The following is a 22,652-nucleotide window of genomic DNA, read 5'->3' as shown; positions in this document are numbered from 1 at the left end:
TGTACCAAACCTCGGGGTTAATTTTTACTTCATCCTCACTCCTAAGGGGACATAATTTTACTTGCAACTCATTATTTTTAACTTCCAAATTAATGCCCAGTGTGATGATCATATCTCGTCCCAATAGGTTATAATCTGCTTCTGGGACCAACAATAGGGATCCCACCCCAAATTTAGATTCCATTTCAAAAAGAACGTCTTTTATTACTGGAACCCCGAAAGGCTCTCCTTTTGCTCCAATTACTTGCATTGTCTCCGGGGACAAGTGACATCCCCGGGGTAATTCTTGTACTGTGGACCTTTCGGCACCGGAGTCCACAAGGAACTCGATTTCCTGTTGCTGGGGACTTACTTTAATTTTTATCAAGGGCTCGGTCTTACGTCTAGCCCCCAGCAAATAGAGCCCCTGACACCCCTAATCCTCCTTGAATATTTTCTCATCCTGCAGCCGCTTTCTGCATTCCCTTCTCATATGACCCTTCCTCCCACAATAATAACACCCTACGTCCTTTCTCCTTGTTCCTTCCACCCCGGGTCTTGGGTCCGTTTTGTGAGTCGATCTAATCCCACCTCCACGTTGTCCTTCCCGAGCCACTGCTACCATCAACTTTGCCTGCTTCTTAAACCTCTCGTCTTCCCTTCTGACAAACACCTTCTGTGCCTCCCTCAATAGCTCGTCCAAACCTCTGTTCTGCCAATCATCTATCTTCTCAATTTTTCTTTTAATATCTTCCCATGCGTTTGCTACAAATTGCATTTTCAGCAGGGCCTGCCGCTCCTGAGTGTCTACATTCAGACTGGAATACATTTGGAGACTTTTTTGTAGTCTCTCTAACCATTTAGTGGGCGACTCATCTGCTTCTTGATATTCCTTGAAAGCTTTATTAATTCTTCCTCTCTATTCTTCCTCCCTCGGTAGCCACCCCCCTTTTCTTTTAAAGGGTATAAATTTACCCTAGTGTCGGCCACCATCCACAGACTGGCATATTCACTTTCTTCCAAATTAAATGGTTCCTTTGCGTTAACATAAATGTTTAGCGCCTGACATATCCAGTCCTCAAATGATCCAAAAACAGGCCAATGCAGATGGTCTCCTCGAATCTGTTTTCCGCCCCAGACCTCTATGCAACAATGGATCATTTTTACCTTATCCTTTCCCTGCCTAGAGGGAAAGTTATCCCAGTGTTTCAACATCAGCCCTAGGGGACTATCGGGCGGTATTTGGGGCAATTTCACATGGGGCCCCTCTCCCATGGGCTCAAAGGGCTTGCTTTTCCTTTGTCCCATCTTCTGAGGCACTCACACACACACACCAACCGCTCCCCTCGTTTGTGGCTCGCTCCCTCGCGGGCTACGAGAAACTCACTACTAGAGGGTCCGCACTCACTTCGCCCTGGCAGGACGTCTCATACACCGTGCCCCAGGATACCCAACCCAAACCGAATGGATTCCCGGCCTATACTCACGCGTCCTGCGTCTTCGTTCGGAGCTTCGTGCACAACGATTACAGGGTTACCGGTTCTCCTTTGCTCAGTGTTCAATTTAGGTTCATCAGTCGAGACAGAAGCGACCTGAGGGCTGCAGGGGCCACCGGATGGCGAGGCGCCTCCCCAATGCAGCCGCAGGCCACAATCTAGTCGCGATCTGAGTCACGGCACCAAATTGTGATAAGTAGAGACACGGACAATTTAAAGTGTCAAAATCCAATGCGAATTTTATGATATTAGCAAGCGAACAAGAGCAAAGGCAGCGCTGGGCGGCCGGGGAGTCTCCGCTCCGCCAACGGCTCGCGCCTTCCCGTCTTGTGTAAGCACATTATATACAGTCTCAGTTCCTGTATTTGCGATGTTGCAATCAGGGCGATGTCGCAATCAGGTCGATACTCTGCGCATGTTCCTTCTGTTGCTGGGGGGTCTTTCTCTGCCTCCTGGTGGTCGTAAGGATGAAGGCTGAAAGTCTTTCTCGTTGCCCTGTGGGTGAACTTATGCAAGAATGTGATTACTCAACCCCCTCAGCTACGGGTCTTGTTTACTTTGCCAAACGTCCTTCGGTTGGGCTATCAAGCCTTGCGAGCACATAAATCTTCCATCCATACCCTCCCATACAGGTTGAATGAACAAAACACAATATGCTACCTATTACAAGGGCACTGAGGAAAGCGCAGCACATAGGTCGAGTGGCGTCAAGGAGCTCGGCATGGCTGCCCGCTGCACCCCGAGCCTGGAGGACCAACACCCAACCGGCCCAATGCGGGTCTTGTCTTTCCGGCTGGTATCGATGGTTCCCTCCCCTGAGGCTCCATCCGTCTAGCGGGGCGCATGCGCAGCGTCTCGCCGGGCCGGCCGGCTCCACCTTGGCGGAAGGGCGAGCGGAGAGCCAGCGGGGAGATGGACGGCGGCGGCAGGGAGGAGCTGGGTGAGGCGTGCCGTGCGGCCCGGCGGCCGGAGCACCTGAGGGGCAGCGGGGTGGCGGCTCGCCGCGGGGCGGAGAGGAGGGGGCGTGAGCGCGAAGAGCGGCCGGCCAGCTTCCACCCCCCTCCGCTCGAGACGGAATGGTTCGGCCCACGGGGGATGCGCTGCAGTGCTCAGCGCATCGAGGCGGGCGGGATGAACCATCCCACCTGGGGGAGGGGTGGGCCCTGGCCTGCCGCTCCTCCGCCTCGGGCGGCGGCGGGGACCAGGGCCGGATCCAGGGCCGGGGAGGCGGGTGGCGAGGGCCGAGCGCCCCGGGGCCGGCCTGGCGGCACCTGAGGCCGGGCGGTGCGCGCGGCGCAGGGACCACGGGGCCTCTCCTCCCACCGGGGCCTCCTCGGAGAGGGAGACCCGACCGCGGGTCCGCACAGCGGAGCTTTGGGGGGGGAGGTGGGGGTGTGTGGGATGTGTGTGGGGGTGGGGGTGTGGGTGTGTGTGTGGGGGGGTGTGGGGGGGGGGGGGGTGGGGTGTGCGCGTGGGGGGGGTGTCTGCTTTCTAAATCCGAGCGTGGGAGGGCACATGCATGCTCATGTCTTCATTTGTTTGGGGGCAAGAGAGAGCTCGTAACAGGTTTAGTTATAAAGTGCAGTTGGTTCTGGGCTGGGCAGACTGAAAATCTCATCTCAAAGCTATATTCCACTGTAACCTCAAGAATTCGACCTGTCCAGTGGTAATGATGGGCAGCAGGAGACGTGCTTCAGATTTTATTGTCCCAGAGGCTGATCCATCTTGCAGTGAGAGATTGCCACTGAGTGAATGTGGCAGAAAGAAATTTTTGCCTTTTTTTTTTTTTTTTCCCCTAAGATTCACAGTTTCTCTGTTAGAAACCTTAGAACTAGATTTTTTTTTATGGGGTTAACTGTTTAAAAATGCAGATCAACACCTGATAAGATTTCATAAGTTATTTACATGGTTTGGTCCTGTTGAATACTTAATAAAATTTAAATCTTACCAAGGTGTCATCACTTGAAAGTATGTTGATCATGTAGAAACGTATAGCTTGGTCTAGACAGGATAATGGGTTGTTTAAGACTAACATCTTTCCAAATAATTGATCCATTGTGGGTTGGGGTAAAAGTGTTCCTTTGAAAGTGTATAATAAACTGTGGAGACCTGTGTGGGCTCTGATTTAATAATCCAGGTGTTTTATCAGCCTTCTGGATGTGACAGTTACGATGCAAAAGCAAACTTCTTCCTGCTTACTGGGTGGCATTATTGACTTCCAGCATTTGTTTAGAATTAGCTGTTCTCAAGATGAATAAATTCTACCGTGAAGCAGAACAAATCTATTAAGTTGCAGTCTGTAATGAAGGTAAATAAATGACAGAAGGATGTATTTTCCAGAGAAAACTAAAGAGTGATTCAAGTAGCTGCACCAAGCATAGCTTTAAAGTTCTTGAAAAACAAACACACAGCAAAAGCTAATGCTGACTTTTACTATTCTGGAAAATTTAATCCGAATTTTTAAACCAGAGAAGTTTTGCTTTTTTCATTTTCATTCTGGGAAATACCTTTTCATTTGAGGTTTTATTTTTTGTTTGTTTGTTTTTGTTCTAGTGGCTCTTGCATTCAGTAGGAGTTGCAGTAGTGGAAAATAAAAAGGGGGCTGGCTTGTGCATGGTCGAATGGGATTATCCGTTAGTTTCCTATTGAAGCAGAAGAAGCTACAAAAGTATTTCAGTCTTGACAAGCAAGCCCTTAGCACTGCCATTCACAGTCACTTTGTGTTGGTGATTGTAGAAGCATGTGGCTGAGTAATGAGGCAGATATCACCAGCCTCACGTGTGTTTGAGGGACAACACTGTACTCTACAGTTTGATGCCTTCTGGAGAAATGCTGGGGAGGTTATTTATAGGCTGAAGTTTGGGGAGTGGAGAAACAGGTATTTCTTTCTGCGGTTGAGGGAGTAACTGGGAGTTATATGGCAAGCTGCTTACCGAGCCAGTTGCAGATTCTGAAAAGAATTAGCGACAATGTTTTGTTTGTAACTATTTGTCTCTTGAGAGCCCTGGTTCAGAATGCTGAATAGAAAAGCTGTGCTATTCAGAGACTTGGTCACTAATCTTGTCCTGTAAGAGCAACCGCAGACTTGGTCAGGTGACGGAAGCTCTGGACATGCCCTCGGGATCGTGAATACATTCTTACAGCCTGTGAGAAAATACCGGCATAAACCCACATTTTAGGGTGGTGTAAAGATTATGTGGTTCTGGTTTTCTTTCATACACCAGTCAAACCAGAGGCACTGGGTCACCCTCTGTTTAATAAATGCTGTGTTTCTGGCCGTTCACTGAGCAGTGAAGTAGCTACAAGAACCCCTTTGTCTACTGCTTTTTACCAAGCATTTAGTGTACACTTGAAGTAGAGTTCCTGCAAGACCTGTATGTTCCTTCTCCCATAAATGAGTAAAAGCGGCTGATGTAAACAACGGGACTCTATATCCTGTCCCCCAAATCTTTTTATGCTTACATGTCAAATCCAATTCTTTCTGTTCAATGATAACTGACTTCAAACCCCTCAGGGGAAAAAACCAAACAGATCATATTGCTAAATTTGATTTGGAAAAGGGGTTTTAGACAGGAGTTTGTCTGGGGCATGACCTTCTCCAAAGGAACACTGGAGTATTGTGTTTAGCTTTTGTTTTGATATCTCCTTCACCTTTAACTTGTTATGCAGCCCTGGCAAACTGCTTTGTTGCTGTTTATCCAATAAATTTAAAATGGTAGAGATTAGTTTCGTCCCTTGTGGTGCTAAGAGGTTCAGTTAATTTTGGAAGTGTTAATTGCTAGAGCAGTGTAGAAAAATTAACTAAAGTTCTCGGTGAAAATTCATTTCTTTGCAAACCTTTTGAACCAAAGGATTGCTTGAGTGTGCTATAAAAGAATTAAGTACATTTAGTAATAGTTCAAAGGTTTCTTTGGCAGTATGTGCATAAATGTTGACAAGATGGTGGCAAATTCTAGGAGACAGAAAAACACAGCTGAAGATACAAAAGTGGAAATCCTGGTCATAAGAATTTAAACACTACAGATGACGCTCACTATGTCACTAGTGGTTGACTAGTGATTGAAATCTGTCAGAGGTCTTTGAGGATACGATGTTGACATGTATGCACGATTATAGTGTGACATGTAGCTGTAACAAATCAGTGAATTCTCTCTCCAGTGGATTAAGGAATCAGTTTAACATTGCAGTGGTAATTCTGGGAGAAGTTGAAGTGCACTTTGTGTTGCCTTGCTTGGTAGTAGCAGTGCTTGCTGAGCTTTTTGGCATCCTGCTTACATGGGTGTTCACAGAGGAAAGCAGAAGCAATAACAAATACTTAAATAACTGTTAAAGACAATATGAAGACAGCATTTGGTCTAAAAGATTTTTCTGGTGGCACGAGGAGAAGTTCATGTTGGCTGAAGGTAAGACAGGGCTGAAAATTGGCTGGTACTTTGGCTAAGTAAAAACAAAAGGGTGTGTAGAACTGAATTTCTTAATTTTTGCTTGTACTGAATAAAGATGATGCAAAATTTTCAGTGAATCCTGTGACTGAGCACTGGATTGGATCATTAATAGCGTATGATGTTTGTATGATGTTTGACTGTCCAGCTGTCCACGCAGTCTGCACAGCTCAGTGAAGCATGACTGAAGGTAGGCCGAGGTGGGCTCTGCACCCTCTGCTTTGTGAGGCAGCAGGCAGCCAGCTTCACCTCTGATTCAGGTGTGGCTGTTTCTGTAGCTAGAGTTTAAGATGGTGTTTAAACCACACGTACTGGACCTTTCTAGAAGAAATCAAAGTGAATGTGCATGTTCTGTGCCAATCATCTGGCAGTGACTGCAGACCTTCCAGAATAGTTAATTTCAGGCTGGGTCCAAATATGCAAAGCACCTGCTCTTCTGCTTTGTGAGTACATACCTGCTTTACAGGGCAGAGAAAGACCAAGCTTTCTTGCCTGGTGTGCTCTAGGACCACAAGTTTGGATCCATTTAATCTGGATGTTACACAAATCTGGATGTCGCTGTGAGTATGGACTGTGCAGTAAGGACGTAGCCACAGTATTGCAACAGTAGAGAGCTATTATCAAACGAAAACCCATGCTTAGAAGGTTGCATGATCCAAACCTTGTGTTATGTCCCAGTACCATTACTGTATGGACTCACATGTTTTTGGCCAAAGCTATACACCAGTGATGGGGTAAAGGAGGAATGATGGGGAAGAGAGGCGATTCAAGAGCATTTATATGTTTAGCATAGAGACAAATACCGCTGTTGGCGCACCTATAATGCAGTACTTCAGGGGAACCTGTAGGAAGTGTAGTTATCACAATATGAGCGTGTGCTGATTGCTGTTACCTGTGTTTTAAAACTCTTCTAGTGGGATTTATTCTCAGATGAGTTATCATGTTAGAATAGGATCAGCAAACTGCCAGCCTGAGTGTACAGATAGAAGCGGATGTTCCGAGGGCTAATTTAAGCTTTTTCTGAGAACGTGGGTAAATAGTCAACGTAATCTGCTCCGGTTCCCTCTGTATCTGTTGCCCAGGACTGGTATGCTAAAGATGGTGAAGAGGTTTCAAGGTACTGTTATCACGGTTACATACTAGTCCCACAAGACAAAAAATGTAGATAAATGTAGATTTCATAAGAGTTATTGTTCTATGGAGTTTTACAGGCACAACATTCTATTGTGTGCTTGGTCTAAAATCATATTCTTTCACTCTGGATTTTATTTTGTCATAAGAAGTCTTGAATTTCTACTGCTTTTTTTCTGCTGACCTGCAAAATATATTTTAGAGGCAAGAGATTTAGTCTGTAGCAGTACACAAAATTTCTCAAAACTTAGCATGACCTATATACATAAAGAACCTATAACTTTAATTTGTGTTGTATGGGGTAGTATATTTAGCAATAGTGATGCTTTTCTTTATTGTTGTCTATATTAAGTTCAAATCTGTTGCTTTGAATCTTGTTTTTATAAAAAGAATTTCTTTTGTTTCTAGGCATGTGCTCAGACAAATAAATGTCTGCGTAATAACTGGGTTAAAATAAATGCCTCTCATCTGGTATAAAAGGCCAGTCATAGAAGATAATTAATTAAGCCTCCTGCTGTGCTCTAGTTGTGTGCAGTATTGCTGCTGTTGTGGCCAGCTACCACCTCAGAGGAAAGCTGATGGCAATGGTCTTGGAGCTTTGGAAGGCCGGGTTTATTTTTGAGATGCATTAGATGAACTTTTTTTCTTTTTTTCTTTTAAGGATTATCAATTTCATCAGCATTTTAGAAGTACAGCAGTGTGGTAAACTAATAACAATAAAATCAGTTACATAATGCAAATACTGTGCCAGGAAGGTTGGCAAAGGTTTTTTATCTGTAAAAAGGAACATATACAGATGTTTGTTTTAATTGAATGCAGCTTTAAGAAGTTTTTTAGTGGGACATTTGGGGAAAATCACCTTCTTTCTCTGTGGTCAAATAGAGCCATTTTCAATGTTTGAGTAAGGTGAAAGCTTCCTTTCGCTCTGAACAGCAGGTGCTGCATTCTTCACATAAGGAAATTCCCTGTAAAAATGTTGTTTTGACACCGGCTTGGCACGTGAGTGCTGTCTGGCTGCTTCTGCTTAGCTGTGTTTGAAAGAAGCACCTTTAAAGAAATGCCTAAGATCCTGCCATCCTGTTAACTGTTGTTGACATTCAAGTCTTCATTTCAACCTGTAGACTGATGATGATGGACAGGTTAGCATGACGTGTACTGACAGCAGAACGTAGGTAACTGTAATATGTAGCAGAAAGTGGTATGTGTGCAGAAAACTTGCAGTTTTTGCACGTAGTGCCTGCAGAATAGCAGCTACTCCTTTCAAATAGGAGGTTCCATGCTGTTGGGACTCGAGTTTTGCATGAATTGTGTTGCCTTGTGCATCGAACCACTTCATAAATAAAACTTTAAAGTGGTTTTCAAAGTAACTGTTTTTTATGATGCATTGCTTTTCTGTCGTTATCATTGATAGCTCGCGGCTTTCAGCTTTGAAGGCAATTGAGAATATTCTGTTGCATAAGTGGCACTAATAGCAGAATGGTGTGGGAAAACAGATACTAAAAAATATGTGGCTTATACCTCCCCAGGACTTGGAAATAAATATTCAAACCACTATAATAAATGTATTTAAACACCTTTTTTTCCCTGAAAGGATGGTCATGTACTTTACCCATGTAGCTTAAGTTAGAAAGTGGAGGCTATATTAAATTCACTGTTGCCTTCCTTTTGGGTTCAGATGATTGTGTAATGTGGAAGACCTTGCAGTGAAGAAGGAGCACAGCTGTGCTTGATGCTGTCTGAAGTTGGGATAAGAAAATACACCAAGAGCACATGCTTACAGTTGTTTTCCTCAGTTGTGAGGCTGTGTGCTGTGTTGTAGTTCAGAGAACTCAATTGTGATTTTTGGCATTTTTATGGGTGTTCCTAAATCTTTTCAATGAATCTTGATATGTCAGACTATCTGAAGAAAGGTTCAAGTACAGAACAGCATATACCAAAAGGCATAAGGAGAAGTTAAAAGAAGATTTTGCAGATGTTTGTACTATATGCAGAAAAAATGAATAGTTATGAGGCTGAGAAGAAATATACTGTCATGGAGGCAAATGCACAAAGGTGAAAACAATCAAATGCAGAGTATTTATGTGTTGTTTTGATACGGAGATAATTTAGTGGATGAAAAAGAAGACCACATTGTAAAAGTTGTGTGTGCTTGAAGATCATTGATACGGGAAATGATTTAAGTGAAAGCTCAAGAAATAGCGTGAGGACAAAATAATCCATTGCAAAAGTTCAAGGCTAGTAAAGGTTAGTGTATGCGACTCATGTATAGCAATAGTTTTTGCTTGTGGAGCAGAACTTTTACTCGCTGTGTTCCAGCAGTGTATGATTGGAAATGCAAATTCCCTCCTCAAGCATATTTTAAAAAAAGGACTATTATGATACTGCTGTTAGCTTAGGAAATGGTACAAAATTGCTCTCATATGTGATCTTCCTCTGCTCAGCATTCGTGAGACCCCACCTGGAGTACTGCATCCAGCTCTGGGGCCCCCCAGCACAAGAAGGACAAGGACCTGTTAGAGCAGGTCTAGAAGAGGGCCATGAAAATGATCAGAGGGGTGGAACATCTCTCAGCCAATGAGGACAGGCTGAGAGGTTTGGAGTTGTTAGGCCTGGGGAAGAGAAGACTCTGGGGTGACCTTATTACTGCCTTTCAGCACTTCAAGGGGGGTTATAAGAAAGATGGAGAGAAACTTTTTACCAGGGCCTGTAGTGACAGGAGAAGGGACAAGGGTTTTAAACTGAAAGAGAATAGATTTAGATTGGACATAAGGAGGAATTTTTTTACAATGAGGGTGGTGAGACACTGGCACACGTTGCCCGGAGAAGCGGTGGCTGCCCCCTCCCTGGCAGTGTTCAAGGCCAGGTTGGATGGGGCTTGGAGCAACCTGGTCTGGTGGAAGGTGTCGCTGCCCATGGCAGGGGGGTTGGACCAGATGATCTTTAATTGTCATAAACCTTTAAAGGTTTATATTGGCTGTATGTATGGACTAAAAACTTTTGCATATAACCTCTTTTGGTGGGGAAGCTGGTTATCTTTCTTTTGGATCCCTGTAGGGGGGTCACATAATTGGTTGCAGTTTCGGGGAGTAAATTGTATGGTGAAAATTCTGTGCGAAAGATACTTTGTAAAAACTGCATCTTGCTCATGTAGACATCTCCTTGAAACTCTAGTTTACCATTATCAGTAGAAGACACAATAATAGTCTGCTACCTGAGTGTCCTGGTACTTCTCGAGAAGGTGTCCCCAAAAAGCATAGTGATTACTGATATTTCAAATAGAAAAGGATTTTTTCCCCACAAGAATTAATGTATTGGAAGTGATGATACATGTATGTTGTTAAATACGCAGGGACAGGATGTATGGTGTGAAGGATGGAGAGGTGGGAACAGGCTCATCAGCGGGGGGAGAGGCTGGCTTTTTGGAGTAGATCACTGGTGTAAACCTTTTAGTGTGAGCTTTCTTCTTGCCTCTTTGAGAATGTTTACTTTCATTTTTCATTACCGCCATCGTCTCACTGCTGAACGAAGATTGGGATGTAGGTCAAGTGAGGAAAAGATGAAGGCATAATGGTCAGGCATTCAGTCTCATAAGTGAAGAGGGTGGCTTCTCTTTGAATGATGATTCAGTCTGGAAAGACAGCATCTCCTCCATTTTATAGGTTATCTGTCATCTGATTCTTCTTGGTCTTCGATGACAAATACAGAAAATTTAAATAAATCCGGACTGTATGTATTGTCTGACCTACGTGTATCTTCCTTCTGTTCCATTAATTCTTCAATCCAGAAATGCTTTGCTTTTTGTCATAATCAATCAAGTGCTGTAGGGGAAAAATGAGCTTATGGCTCAAGATCAGAGGTAAGGCCAACAAGAGGAATGGAAAGGTGAGTATCTGCTACAGACCACCGAGTCAGGAAGAAGAGGTGAATGAAGCTTTCTTTAAATTAATGGAAGAAGCCTTCTGTTCACAGGTCCTGGTTCTCATGGGGGACTTTTACCACCTAATACCTCTGTGGAGGCAGTGTAGCAGGGCCTGAAGAACTTTTTTGGAGTGGTTGTAGGATGATTTCTTTCCTGCAAGTGCTTAATGAGCCAATTAGGGAAAACGTGTTGCTGGTGCTGCTACTGATGAATACGGAAGAGATGGATGACAGCCTTGGCTGCAGTGACAGTGGATGATGAAATTGAAGATCCTGAAAGCAAGATCCAGATTAAAGTACACTGTGAGGGTGAACGGATTCGTATTCAGGTCATCTTGGTCAAGGGTGTAGTAGGAGTGTACTAAACACTTTTGTTCTGTTTATTTTGAAATGGTAGAGTGGAAAATAAGAATTGAATTGTGCATCTCTCTAGTGTACACAGGGAAGAACCCTCTTTTTAATGATGAAATCTAGAATTTACATCTATGCATTGGTTTCTAAATAGATGCTATTTTCCTGCCAGAGTAGAACCCAGAAAATTTCAGTGCATTTTGGCAGTCTGATTGTGCTGTTCTTTGGTGACAAAGAAGTGGGTAACTGATGGAGTACCGATGACTAGGAAAAATAGACTTGTACTTGACATTCTTTGAAGGTTCTCTAAATACCTTTAAAATTTCTTGCTGTTAAAGATTTTGATACTGAAATCTTGTTCTGTAGTGGTTTAAATTTTTTTGTTTGTTTGTTTGTTTTAAGATGTTTCTAGTGTGAATTAAATCTAGCAGGTATTGTAAATATATGTATTTTGCTTTGGGCTTATTTGGTACAATGTTTCGTATGCATTTGTGGAGTGTGCTGAAATAATCAGGACTGGTATTTACATAGATGACATGAAACCATAAAAACCACTCAAAAGCAATCTTGTTTGAGGACAGGCTACTCTGAAGCAGTCCTTCAGTAAGCTGCAGAACTGCTTCACAGGAAAAGTTAAAAATGACAAATAGTTTAAAAAAAACCCAAAACTTTAAAAAATAACAGTAGGTGAACTGAGGAGGATTAGATTGTAAACTCTTTAGGGCAGAGGCTGTTTTCTTACTTTGTGTTTCTGCAGAGCAGTGAGATGCTTAGCACTCCTAGACACGACAATAAGTTAAGTAATAATCAGAGCTGGGGTAGTGGTAACAATAACCCTTAGATGACTAGATGGCTTTAGGCATGGGCAGGTGAATTTTTGAGGGAAATAGCTTGTCTTAAAGAAATTCTTATTACTTGAAAAATGAGGGGAATGCTTGAGTATGTCTAAATCCACTGTTAAAGGACTACCTTTGTGATCAGAAGAAGGGTCAGGAAGTTGGGAGAAAAGTAAAATGGGATGTCTATAAAATTCAGTCTTCTGAGTGTGATCTGGTTGCGTGGTGAACAGTGCAGATGTACATGTGTATCAAACGTTTCAGTATCAGGGTGGAATGGAAGAAGAGAAATTCACTGTTCTGCCTTGACTGAGCAGTTGCTGATACCAGTGCAGTTGGTGCTAAGAGTCATGCTGGTCCCCTCTGAATAAGAACCTTCAGCTGGTCCCATACTGAATAGGAAGCTTACTTGTTGCACGTTGTCATTGTTGTTTAGCACGAGAAACAGCATCCTACAAAATGTGATGGAGTCAAAACTGGAAAATTAATTCTGCTATATGTTGTTGAATCTCATGTGATAACAGACTGCACACTTGTAGTTTGGCTTGTTCTTAGTGAAAACACTTCGGATTGTTCGTTTAGAGTCAGTATTTTAAAAAATGAAAATGAGCTGAATCATTTGCCCACTGGGTAAAACTTCTGGCAGTGGCACTTTGCTTCCTCTGACCCCTGAGGGGACAGGCTGTTCCTCTAGAACTAGAGTATACGGATCTTGGTGAGTGTGGAATGAGCCCAGCAGTGACTTGAGCTGAGACAGGTGGTCATGGCATCCTCAAGAACTAGTCAACACAATGCTGTGGGAGTAGATGGAAGGAACTTCTTTGCTGATCCTTCTTTTCATCGATTCATAGACTATATGCCATGTAGTAAAGGATGATTAAGTGTCTTGACTGTCATTGAGTATAAATTTGCTTTACAGTGTGCTTTTTGGTTGAGGCTCTGACCTCTGATTTTGCTGTCCGCTGGGCATCTTTGCTTCTGTCAAGTGCTCTCATTACTGGCTTTCAACTTTATTGATGTAAAATCCAGATGACCCTTTGCTGGTTTTAGGACAGTTTGAGCTATATGCTTTTAATTTTAACTACCTGGATAAGTTGCCTTCTGCTTTATAGGGTATATTGCACTTGTTCTAAAGTTTTTCTTTGTAAGTTCCTCTTGCTTAGGATCGGCTTCAGTGCCCTGCTGGTAGGTTAGACATCTTTAAGGTTTCATAAAAACCTTAATGATTTGTTGAATGGCTGTGGTGGGTTGACCCAGGCTGGATGCCAGGTGCCCCCCAAAGCTGCTCTGTCACTCACCTCCTCAGCTGGATGAAGGACAAAAAATGTATAACAAAAGGCTTGTGGGTTGTGGTGAGGACAGGGAGATCACTCACCAATTACTGTCACAGGCAAAACAGACTCAACTTTGGGAAATTAGCTTAATTCATTGCCAAACAAATCAGTGAAAGGTAATGAGAAGAAAACCCAAATCTTAAAAACGCCTGCCGCCAACACTTCCCTTCTTCCCAGGCTTAACTTTATTCCTAATTTTTCTCTACCTTCTTCCCCTGAGGGGCGCAGGGGGATGGGGAATGGGGGTTGTAGTCAGTTCATCACACATTGTCTCTGCCACTCCTTCATCCACATGGGGGAGCACTCCTCACACTCTTCCCCTGCTCCAGCATGGGGAGGTGGGTCCATCCCACAGGAGACAGTCCTCCACGAACTTCTCCAACATGAGTCCTTCCCACAGGCTGCAGTTCTTCAGGAGCTGCTCCAGCGTGGGTCCCTTCCACAGGTGCAGTCCTTCAGGAACAGACTGCTCCAGCGTGCATCCCCCACGGGGTCACAAGTCCTGCCAGCAAACCTGCTCCAGCATGGGCTCCTCTCTCCATGTGTCCACAGGTCCTGGCAGGAGCCTGCTCCAGCGCAGGTTTCCCATGGCTCGCAGCCCCCTTCGGGCATCCACCTGCTCTGGTGTGGGGTCCTCCACAGACTGCAGGTGGATATCTACTGCACCGTGGACCTCCATGGGCTGCAGGGGGGCAGCCTGCCTCATCATGGTCTTCACCATGGGCTGCAGGGGAATCTCTGCTCGAGTGCCTGGAGCATCTCCCCCCCGTCCTTCTTCACTGACCTTGGTGTCTGCAGAGTTGTTTCTCTCACGTATTCTCACTCCTCTATTCGGCTGCAAGTTTCTGTTGAGCAGGTTTTTTTCTCCCCCTTCTTAAATATGTTATCCCAGAGGTGCTTCTGCTGTCGCTGATGGGCTCAACCTTGGCCAGTGGCGGGTCCATCTTGGCGCTGGCTGGCTTCGTCTCTGTTGGACATGGGGGAAGCTACTGGCAGCTTCTTACAGAAGCCACCCCTGTAGCCCCCCTGCTATCAAAACCTTGCCATGCCAACCCAATACTTTCTGTGTTTCCTGTCTGGTTTTGTGCATGTATTTTGTTTTCAAATTAAGCATTATTTTTTATCAGGTTGACCATAAGTCCCCAAAATAAAACATGTAATTAGCAGATTCATAGACACTGTCTACTCCAAAGATGTCAGTTGTCTGTACCTTCTTCTAAATGTATCTACAGTCTCTCTGATGGTGCAGATTTCACAGGTATTCCGTTGCCATGTATATTTTTCTTACAATATAAATAAGCTTAGTATGGTTAAGGTATGTAATGTTCACTCAAACTATGCAATATTTTTGCTTGCTGAATAATGAAACACGTTTTAGTGTAGCTAATGTCTTTTGTGGAATTCTTCAATGTTTTCAGAGTTCCATAAATAATGTGATAATTCAGTAAGGTGTACTCTTGCACACTTAGAAATACTCAGTAATTTTTTTGTTTTAAATAGATAACATCAATATCACAGGAGTTTCTCTTTTTTTGGTGAAAATGGTGGAAGTTGAGACTTATTCATATTTTATGAATGGATACTGTGGTAGGCAAGTGTAAGGTGTAATCTTTTTGCTCTTGGCAGAATTTGTTTTGCTTAACTACAGTAATTTAAAAATGGTTATGATCTAATCAATATTAAACTGACGTAAGCTGTTAGTTTTGCCTGAAAGGCAGTTTTGTTCACTACTGGCGGCTTGCTGTTGCTTGGTGCTGTTATTTGGCTGGATGGTGGAATTGCATTTGTTGACTGCGGTGGCAGTTTATGCTACTAAAAAGTCCATGAAATTGCAGCTTTCAAAGCATGCAGCCTAATTCCTTTGTCGTGGTTTTCTTGCCAGTGACTGTAGACATCATCTGTGGTACCTGTCTTACCTATGTGTTTTAGGATGGGATGACTGGGGAGTGCCCTTGCTCACCACTGATAAGAGTAAAGTAAATGCTTAGTTTTGCAGTAGCTAATGGTGGGTAAGATGAAATCTCGTCCTTTTGTAACAATGGTTGACTTTTCTGTTTTGCTTTATGTTGGATCAGCTTGCAAAATGATCTAAACCATCGGTATTTGATGATAAAAAAGTTGTTTTTCTTAATGCAAAACTGTAGTGTTTGACCATAATAATAATGATAGTAATAATAATGAGACAGTGTGCCACTTTAAAGAGAGAAAATTTCCTGTGCAAACTTGTGCTCTACCTATCTGTCTGCCTAAATCAGCTTTATAGTTAGGAACACTTGCAGACTATGGCGTGGTCTACTTCTAAACTGTAGGTTTGTTTCTTATGCTAATGTGGTGTTAACTCTTGTGCAGACATGGAAGTAATGAAGCCTTTAATCGATGAACAAAATTCGGATGGCATCTCAGATGAAGAGCATGAAAATATTTTCCTGCCAGTTGAGAAGCATTACCAGCTTGATGATAAAGAAGGCATTACGTATGTATTACTCTTTAAGTATCAGCTTGTTAAAATTTGTCACCTCTGTCTTGTTTCTCATGAGTAGTTTACTGAATGCTTAAGGGGTTTTCTTGCACCTGTGGTACAGTTTTGTGGTTATACATCAGGACTTTGCATAGTTCTGCCAAAAAGCAGCCCATTTTGAGTAGGTTCTCTGTTCTTTGGAAGCTAACAATGTACTGGATGTAAAATATTCCAAGGTGCCTATTTGTAGAGTGATTGGGTTACTCAAAATCCAACCACTGTTTAAGGAAGGTTTTGATTGATTTTTGAAACTCTAGAGGACTTTGGAAATAATCTGTTTGTTAAAGTTTAATTAGAAGAACTTATAAAGTGTGGGTTTTTTGCTTGGTTTTTTTTTTTTCTCTTTTGATAAAGCTTTGGCTGTCAGACTTGTGATTTGCAGCTGGTAATCGTTTTGAATGTTATTGATTCTAAAATAGCATTGATGAAACTTGGTAATTTTGACTCTGAGGCAAAAGGACAATAAAATTGCACCAAAAATAACCTTTCACAAGCTGGAGGAAGGAACTGAAGATCAGACTGTATAAAATAGAAATAATGTTCTAATAATAATATAAAACAGAAACAATGTTCTATTTGAGAGAATAAGAATAGTACTTGAATGTGCTGGGCATTCTTTAAAGTAGCTGGACCACCTTAAAGTAGTTGAAGCTCACAGTTTATCCCTTTATTAATAAATGACAGAGGGTGTGGTTTTGGGGTGTTTTTTTTTTCCTTTTTTCTGTGCCCCCTCCCCACCCCAGTCTCAGAGCGTACTTCTGCTGTGACTTTTTATATTTTTATCCTCAGGTTTATACAAACACTTACGCACCTCCTCAAGGGAAACATTGGAACTGGGCTTCTTGGTCTTCCACTTGCAATAAAGAATGCTGGCATTGTGGTAAGAATTCAATTATTTTTCATAGATTAGAAAAAATATCTAGAAGGATCTACAGATATGTGTCTGAGCCTGAAAAACTAAAATCTCGGCATTTTTTGTTTGTCACTACCAACACCAACAGAATTGTGTTCTGTGTCTCCTCTTTACTCTCGTGAAGCTAGTACTGAAGATTGAGATTTTTTATTTTTTTTAAAAAGTTACTACTTCACCGTGAAGACTTTATAGCATGTGTTGTATTTTTGCTTAGCCAAAGTGTTTTTCTGGCAAAAATAAAAACTTTGTCAGAAAAAAGAAATGTTTTGATTCACTCAGACTTCTATAATGTCTCATGGGAATTGTTTTTATGGGGTTACCTTATCTTTCTCCAGACTTCTTTACAGTCAGATTGTATGTCCTAGGATGCAGCATCAGCTTGTTAAATCTATCGTGAATTTCTGCAGAAACAGGGTATAGCACAGCCAGTTTATACCGGTTAGCAAACAATGCGTTTCTAAGGCAGGGAAAATTTAATCAAGTAGAATTTTCCCCTTATGACTAAATAATCCTGGAATTCTTTATTACAGGATGTTCAGTTTAAGAAAGAAAGTTTCATGTGAGAAGCAGGTACATTCTGTGAAAACTTCTGGTCAAACTTCTACTCTGAAACAAATTATTTAATTTGAGAGTTATCTATAAGTTGTAATAGTGGAAGTTAACGAGGTTGTGATTGTGTTCTTTTTTTATATTGTACATCATCAAATCTATTAATGTAAGGGAAATAAACTTTTATTGTCATTGCCACTTTAAAGTGGTTCAAACCACTGTTTCGAATTGTGCAGTATATGCAGTCTTCTCTCTTGACAAATGTTTTTGGCAAATATCTTAATGAAACTTAGGGGAGTGATGTGATTCATGCCTATTTGGTATTTATGGCTTGATTACCCCTAAGTAGCCTTCTGTCAAGTAGTAAACTAAAAGTAAAGAATGCCTTAAAATATCAGCAACAAATCCCCCTCTGAGAGGGGAAGAAATTCCAGTTGCATAAAATTCTTAATTTATTTGCTACAGTGTGAAATTTCTGCATGTAAAGATTTTCCCCCAGCGTATTTTAATGAAAAATATTGATTTTTTTCTTCCATGCCCTCCCTCTTTTTTTCCCTACCAGATTGGACCAATCAGCCTTGTGTTCATAGGAGTTATATCTGTTCATTGTATGCACATCTTGGTACGTTGCAGCCACTGTCTATGTCAGAGGTAAATGTGGAACTACTCATTCTGTTGCTGAGTTTTTATTTTTTCTTCTTTTCTATTTCTGAATTTTGGCCTACAAGAGTGTCCTGATGCTGTAGCAGCTGCTTCTCTTCAGTTCGGAATCTTGTACTTGAAAGAAACAACACTCAAATTCTTATGGTGGAACTATAAATGATGGCTATGCTTTGTGCGACTCTGCTTTAATACGTTGAAAAAATATTTGTTCTCTGCTTATACACAAAATGAAGTTGGTTTAATGTTGCCCAGTATCCTGTTCCCTGTCTTTGCTGGCAAATAATCAGGCCTTTCTCATTGCAGTTTTAATTGCTTAGCTTAGAGAAACTAAGAGTTGCTGTTAATGTCTTTCATGATCATATGTGAGCTCTGTCTCTTTGGATTGTGACAACTTGATTCTTTGAAATTGTAGTGCTGAAGGAATGTGTTAAAATGATGCTAGTGAGCAGATAAACACTAGATACTTCTCCAAGTGAGATGCACAATACTGGGGAGGAAGCTGTTATTCAAATTTGACTGATAGAGCATTTTGATTAATAGTGACTTTTATTAAACATTTTTATCTTATTGTCAGGTGTTAAAGAGAAGCAGTGGGAGGGTCTCTATTTAAAAAGTGCAATGAAGTTTTTGAACTGAATAGAAATACAAAACTGTTCATGTTCCTGTAGCTGGAAAAACTATCTTACCATTTAATGTGATACTGTACTGTGAAGAGATCCTGTCATTCCTGAGCTCTTTGCTTTTTCATCTGTAGTTTTGAATGGCCTTTGAAGATGTACAGAAAACTAAGATCACTGAAACAATTGTGATTGGCTGCTTGTACAGGAAAATCTGTTGAATCCTGTTGAAGTTCTTTGTGACTTTTAGGCCTGAGATTAATTTCTTAAGCCAATATTGTAAGATCTAATTTTGGATTAATTTATCAAGAAGATTTTTCTGTAAGAAACTGATTTAGTGCTGTTGAATTAGGGGGAAGCAGCATTGTGGTTCACATGCTTGTGGAGTGCTGGATAGCCCTTCCTAGGGGAAAGAAGCCCAAACCATAGCTCTAAAATTCAGCAGCCACAGAACGGTGCCACAGGTGATTACTTACTGTAATCCTGGGAGGCCACCAGTGTTTTCAAGGTACGGAGCTAGGCCCTCAGAGTTTCTAGTAACTCTGTTCTTTCTTCACTCTTTAATTTCAGGATGAAAAAATCCTCACTGGGGTATAGCGATACAGTTAGTTACGCTATGGAAGTAGGGCCCCTGACTGCTCTTCAGAAACGAGCTTCTTGGGGACGGTAAGTCTGCATTATAATTTAATGTCATAAATTCATTATTAAAAATCAATAACTACACTTGGAATGGTTAGGAGATTTCCTTTTTGCTAAGATGTTACCTCCTTTAAGAATGTGTTCTACATACTGGAAATATTTTTATGCAGTGTTGTTTGTTATTTCCTGCAGCCAGATAGTAGTGGTGACATGGGAGGACTGGGAAGTGTCTCTCCCTGTTAGGCATTTCAATTTTCAGGTCTACAGAGCTGTGAAGATAATAATTCTGTTTAGTAATACAGGAAGAGATGTGGTATAACCAGAAGTGCATTCTCTACTGTCTAATATAGTGAAGTAATTTAAGTTTTCATTGTCTTCTACTATAAACACATTTCTCTGCATCAGAGTTCGCTCTTTCAGCAGGTTGTTGATTCAACCACAGATGTTGATTACTTCAGTATATTTATTCTGAAAGGAATCAAAGAATTGCTTTGCTTTGTTTAAATATAACATACAACTAATGGAGAAGTATTTATGATACTTTGCAATAATGACATGCAGATATTAATAGTTTGTTGTCTCTTTTAAATACTTTATCCCTCTTTTTAAAAAGACCATTATTTTTCATTACCATTTGTTGCTGCATAGCTGTTTGGAGTTTGTGGTATGACTACACAGTAGTGAAACTCAGAAACTCAGACATGTTGTTCAACAGTAATTTAAAATGTTTTTTTTTCTTCACTTGAGGAATAATTTTTTTTTTGGTCCTCTTACTTTCAAGGATGCAGCATCTTGCATCATGTGTTTTGGCTATTACTTTGTTTTGAATAAGAAAAAGGTGAGCTAGTCTTTTAAGATCTTTTGTGATGACTTCATAGGAATGGAGTAGAGCTCAATTAGAGGGAAAATTGGTTTGTAGTGAAACATAATGACAATTCTGTTACAAGCCACAAATGGCAATTTGATTTCCAGAGACACTGTGCTGAAGCAAATCCACCCCCTGAGGCAGATCTCTGCTCTATGCCTGACTCTACCAAAGAGTTTCGTTACAGTATGTCTTCGGGCCACCGTTGTGTGTAATGTTTTTCAAAAATAGTCTGAACTGTAGTTTAGGGTGTTTTTCAATGAGGTACAGTGTCTGAATGTGTATTTGGATACATTGATACAGACCCACTTAGTAAGATGTGAAAATGCTGCCTTGAATTGCTGAAACTTATATGACTTAGACTGTATGAGACATTTCATCTCTGGTCCTGGTGGAAAACTAACTGCTGTGTTAGGGACTAATGGATGGCAGCAGAATTTATATGTGCATTGGATATGTATGTCTGTTGTTTATATTTGTACCACATTGCTAAGTCTCTGAATTTCTTTTTATGCCACTTTAGTACCTTTTTTTTTCTTTGAGAAGCTTTGATGCCTACTCAATGTTACCTTAAAAACCAAACACGTACAAACCCACCCTGTTTTGCCGTAAGAGGAACCTGCATTGCAGTGCTCGTGAGATTAATGTGGCATTTGAATCTGGCATTTTGACTACTGTGAAAAGAAGCAGTAATTACATATTAGGTAGAAATGGGTTAATTGTTTGGATCCGAAGTATAATGTATGTTTGTTTTTTCTTCCTCAGGTATGTTGTTGACTTTTTCCTAGTGATAACACAGCTGGGATTTTGTAGCGTTTATGTTGTGTTCTTGGCAGAAAATGTGAAACAAGTGAGTAATGTTACTGTATGGAAACAGTTATGGTTTTAGATTCATTTTTCCTCACTTTTATTTCCTATCCTTATAAAGTCCAACAGAACTACTTATAAAATGTGAAGTTGAGAGAGGCACAGAATGGTTCTACCACAGTTTCCACAAAAGATCTTTTAGTAAAAAGGAGCCATGAGTAAGGTGAACTAAATTTAGATCTTGTGCAAGTGTTCGTGCCTTCGCTTTCCTCTTGATTTGTTTGTTGAATTTAAAAGTTAATTGTGGAAGTGATAGAAAATAGGGCTGAAACTGGTCTAGGAGCCAGTTGTCTCTGGTTATTAATTTTTTTTTGCCAGGCCTTCTGCTGACTTAATTTTTTTCCCCTGACCTCCCGGGCATATTTTTCCCTTTTCATGTCACCGGACTCTTTCTCTGTTTCTTGTTTAGTCTCTTCCCTTTTCCAGAATGGTCTGATCTGTGACAGAATCCATTGCATCTAAACCAATCCTGATTTTTGTTCTTAAAAATGCCCATCATTGAAATTTCCTCAGTAGTCAGTTCCAATGCTTTCTTATCTGTTAGACAGCTTCTTCTTTGTAGAAGCTTATTGGTGTTTATAGTCCTTTATTTCATGTTCTAGCTATAAGTAATTTATTCTTTTCTATTTGTGGATACCTTTTGTATTTTTGAATATTGTTATCAAGTTTCCTCCCTATTTAATGGAGGGGAGACATGATAGAATCTAGTAATTCTTCTTGCTTTTCTGTGAACACTCTGCAGTTGGTCACATCTCTCTCTTTTTTTTCCAAGTTTATGCCAGGTTATGCTACTCTGGTTGAAGTTTTGCTTGTGACCGATGGAGCTGAAAGGTTATTTCACAGATCATGTTCTAGACTTGACACTTCAGTGTAATGGTCATTTTGCAGGAGCGTGTCATTGCTAATTCGTGGTTGACTTGTGATCCACTGTGATCTCTCAATCCTTTACTGCAGAGCTGCATCCCAGACAATTCTTCTTGTTCTTCTTTCTGTACAGATGATTTCTGCTTACCTATAGAATCCTTTATTTTTCTTTACTGGATTGATTTTAACAGCTCTCAAGATTGAATGTTATTCCTGTTCTTCAGTATTCTTTCACTTTCCATCTGAAATAGATTTTTAAACCCTACTTACTTCATCATCTGTGTTATTAATGAAAATACTAAATAGCACTGCTCATGTAGCATTTCATGTGTTTTACTGTAAATACGCTTACACAAATAATATGTAGTATTAAACATATGCAAACATGTATGTTTAATCTATATTATAGATTTTTAAGGGATTGGATATTATTAGAAAAATACTGAGATTACGTTGTGCAAGTTCATTTATTTAAGGATGTCTAAAACCCCAAATATTTTGTCATGCTATATTTATGAAAAAGTCAATTAAAAATTGCAAATGAATCCTCACAACCACAAATGTCTGTACACCTACCAAGCAGCCCCCAAACCTTTCAGTAAAACCCAACTATCTCTTTTCTCCCTCACAACCATCCAGCACCGGCACAAGCAAACAAAACCATGCCTAT

At 41.2% G+C, this 22,652-nt stretch overlaps 1 protein-coding gene across 1 annotated transcript in view; it reads left to right on the top strand.

The window, feature by feature from the left end:
- The first annotated feature begins 11,193 nt into the window (after positions 1 to 11,193).
- SLC36A4 (solute carrier family 36 member 4) overlaps positions 11,194 to 22,652 on the top strand; it is a 106,821-nt gene continuing 95,362 nt past the window's right edge. Inside the window, exons 1-7 of the mRNA XM_086473465.1 lie at positions 11,194 to 11,316; positions 13,317 to 13,338; positions 15,837 to 15,960; positions 16,795 to 16,885; positions 18,030 to 18,118; positions 19,318 to 19,413; positions 21,017 to 21,101. Of these exons, the coding sequence (XP_086329591.1) occupies positions 11,194 to 11,316; positions 13,317 to 13,338; positions 15,837 to 15,960; positions 16,795 to 16,885; positions 18,030 to 18,118; positions 19,318 to 19,413; positions 21,017 to 21,101 (630 nt within the window). The remainder of the gene's footprint in view (positions 11,317 to 13,316; positions 13,339 to 15,836; positions 15,961 to 16,794; positions 16,886 to 18,029; positions 18,119 to 19,317; positions 19,414 to 21,016; positions 21,102 to 22,652) is intronic.

This window comes from Leptosomus discolor, chromosome 1 (assembly GCF_034619465.1).
Source record: "Leptosomus discolor isolate bLepDis1 chromosome 1, bLepDis1.hap2, whole genome shotgun sequence".
NCBI classification, from domain to species: Eukaryota; Metazoa; Chordata; class Aves; order Leptosomiformes; family Leptosomidae; genus Leptosomus; species Leptosomus discolor.
This window is presented reverse-complemented; position numbering and strand designations above follow the sequence as displayed.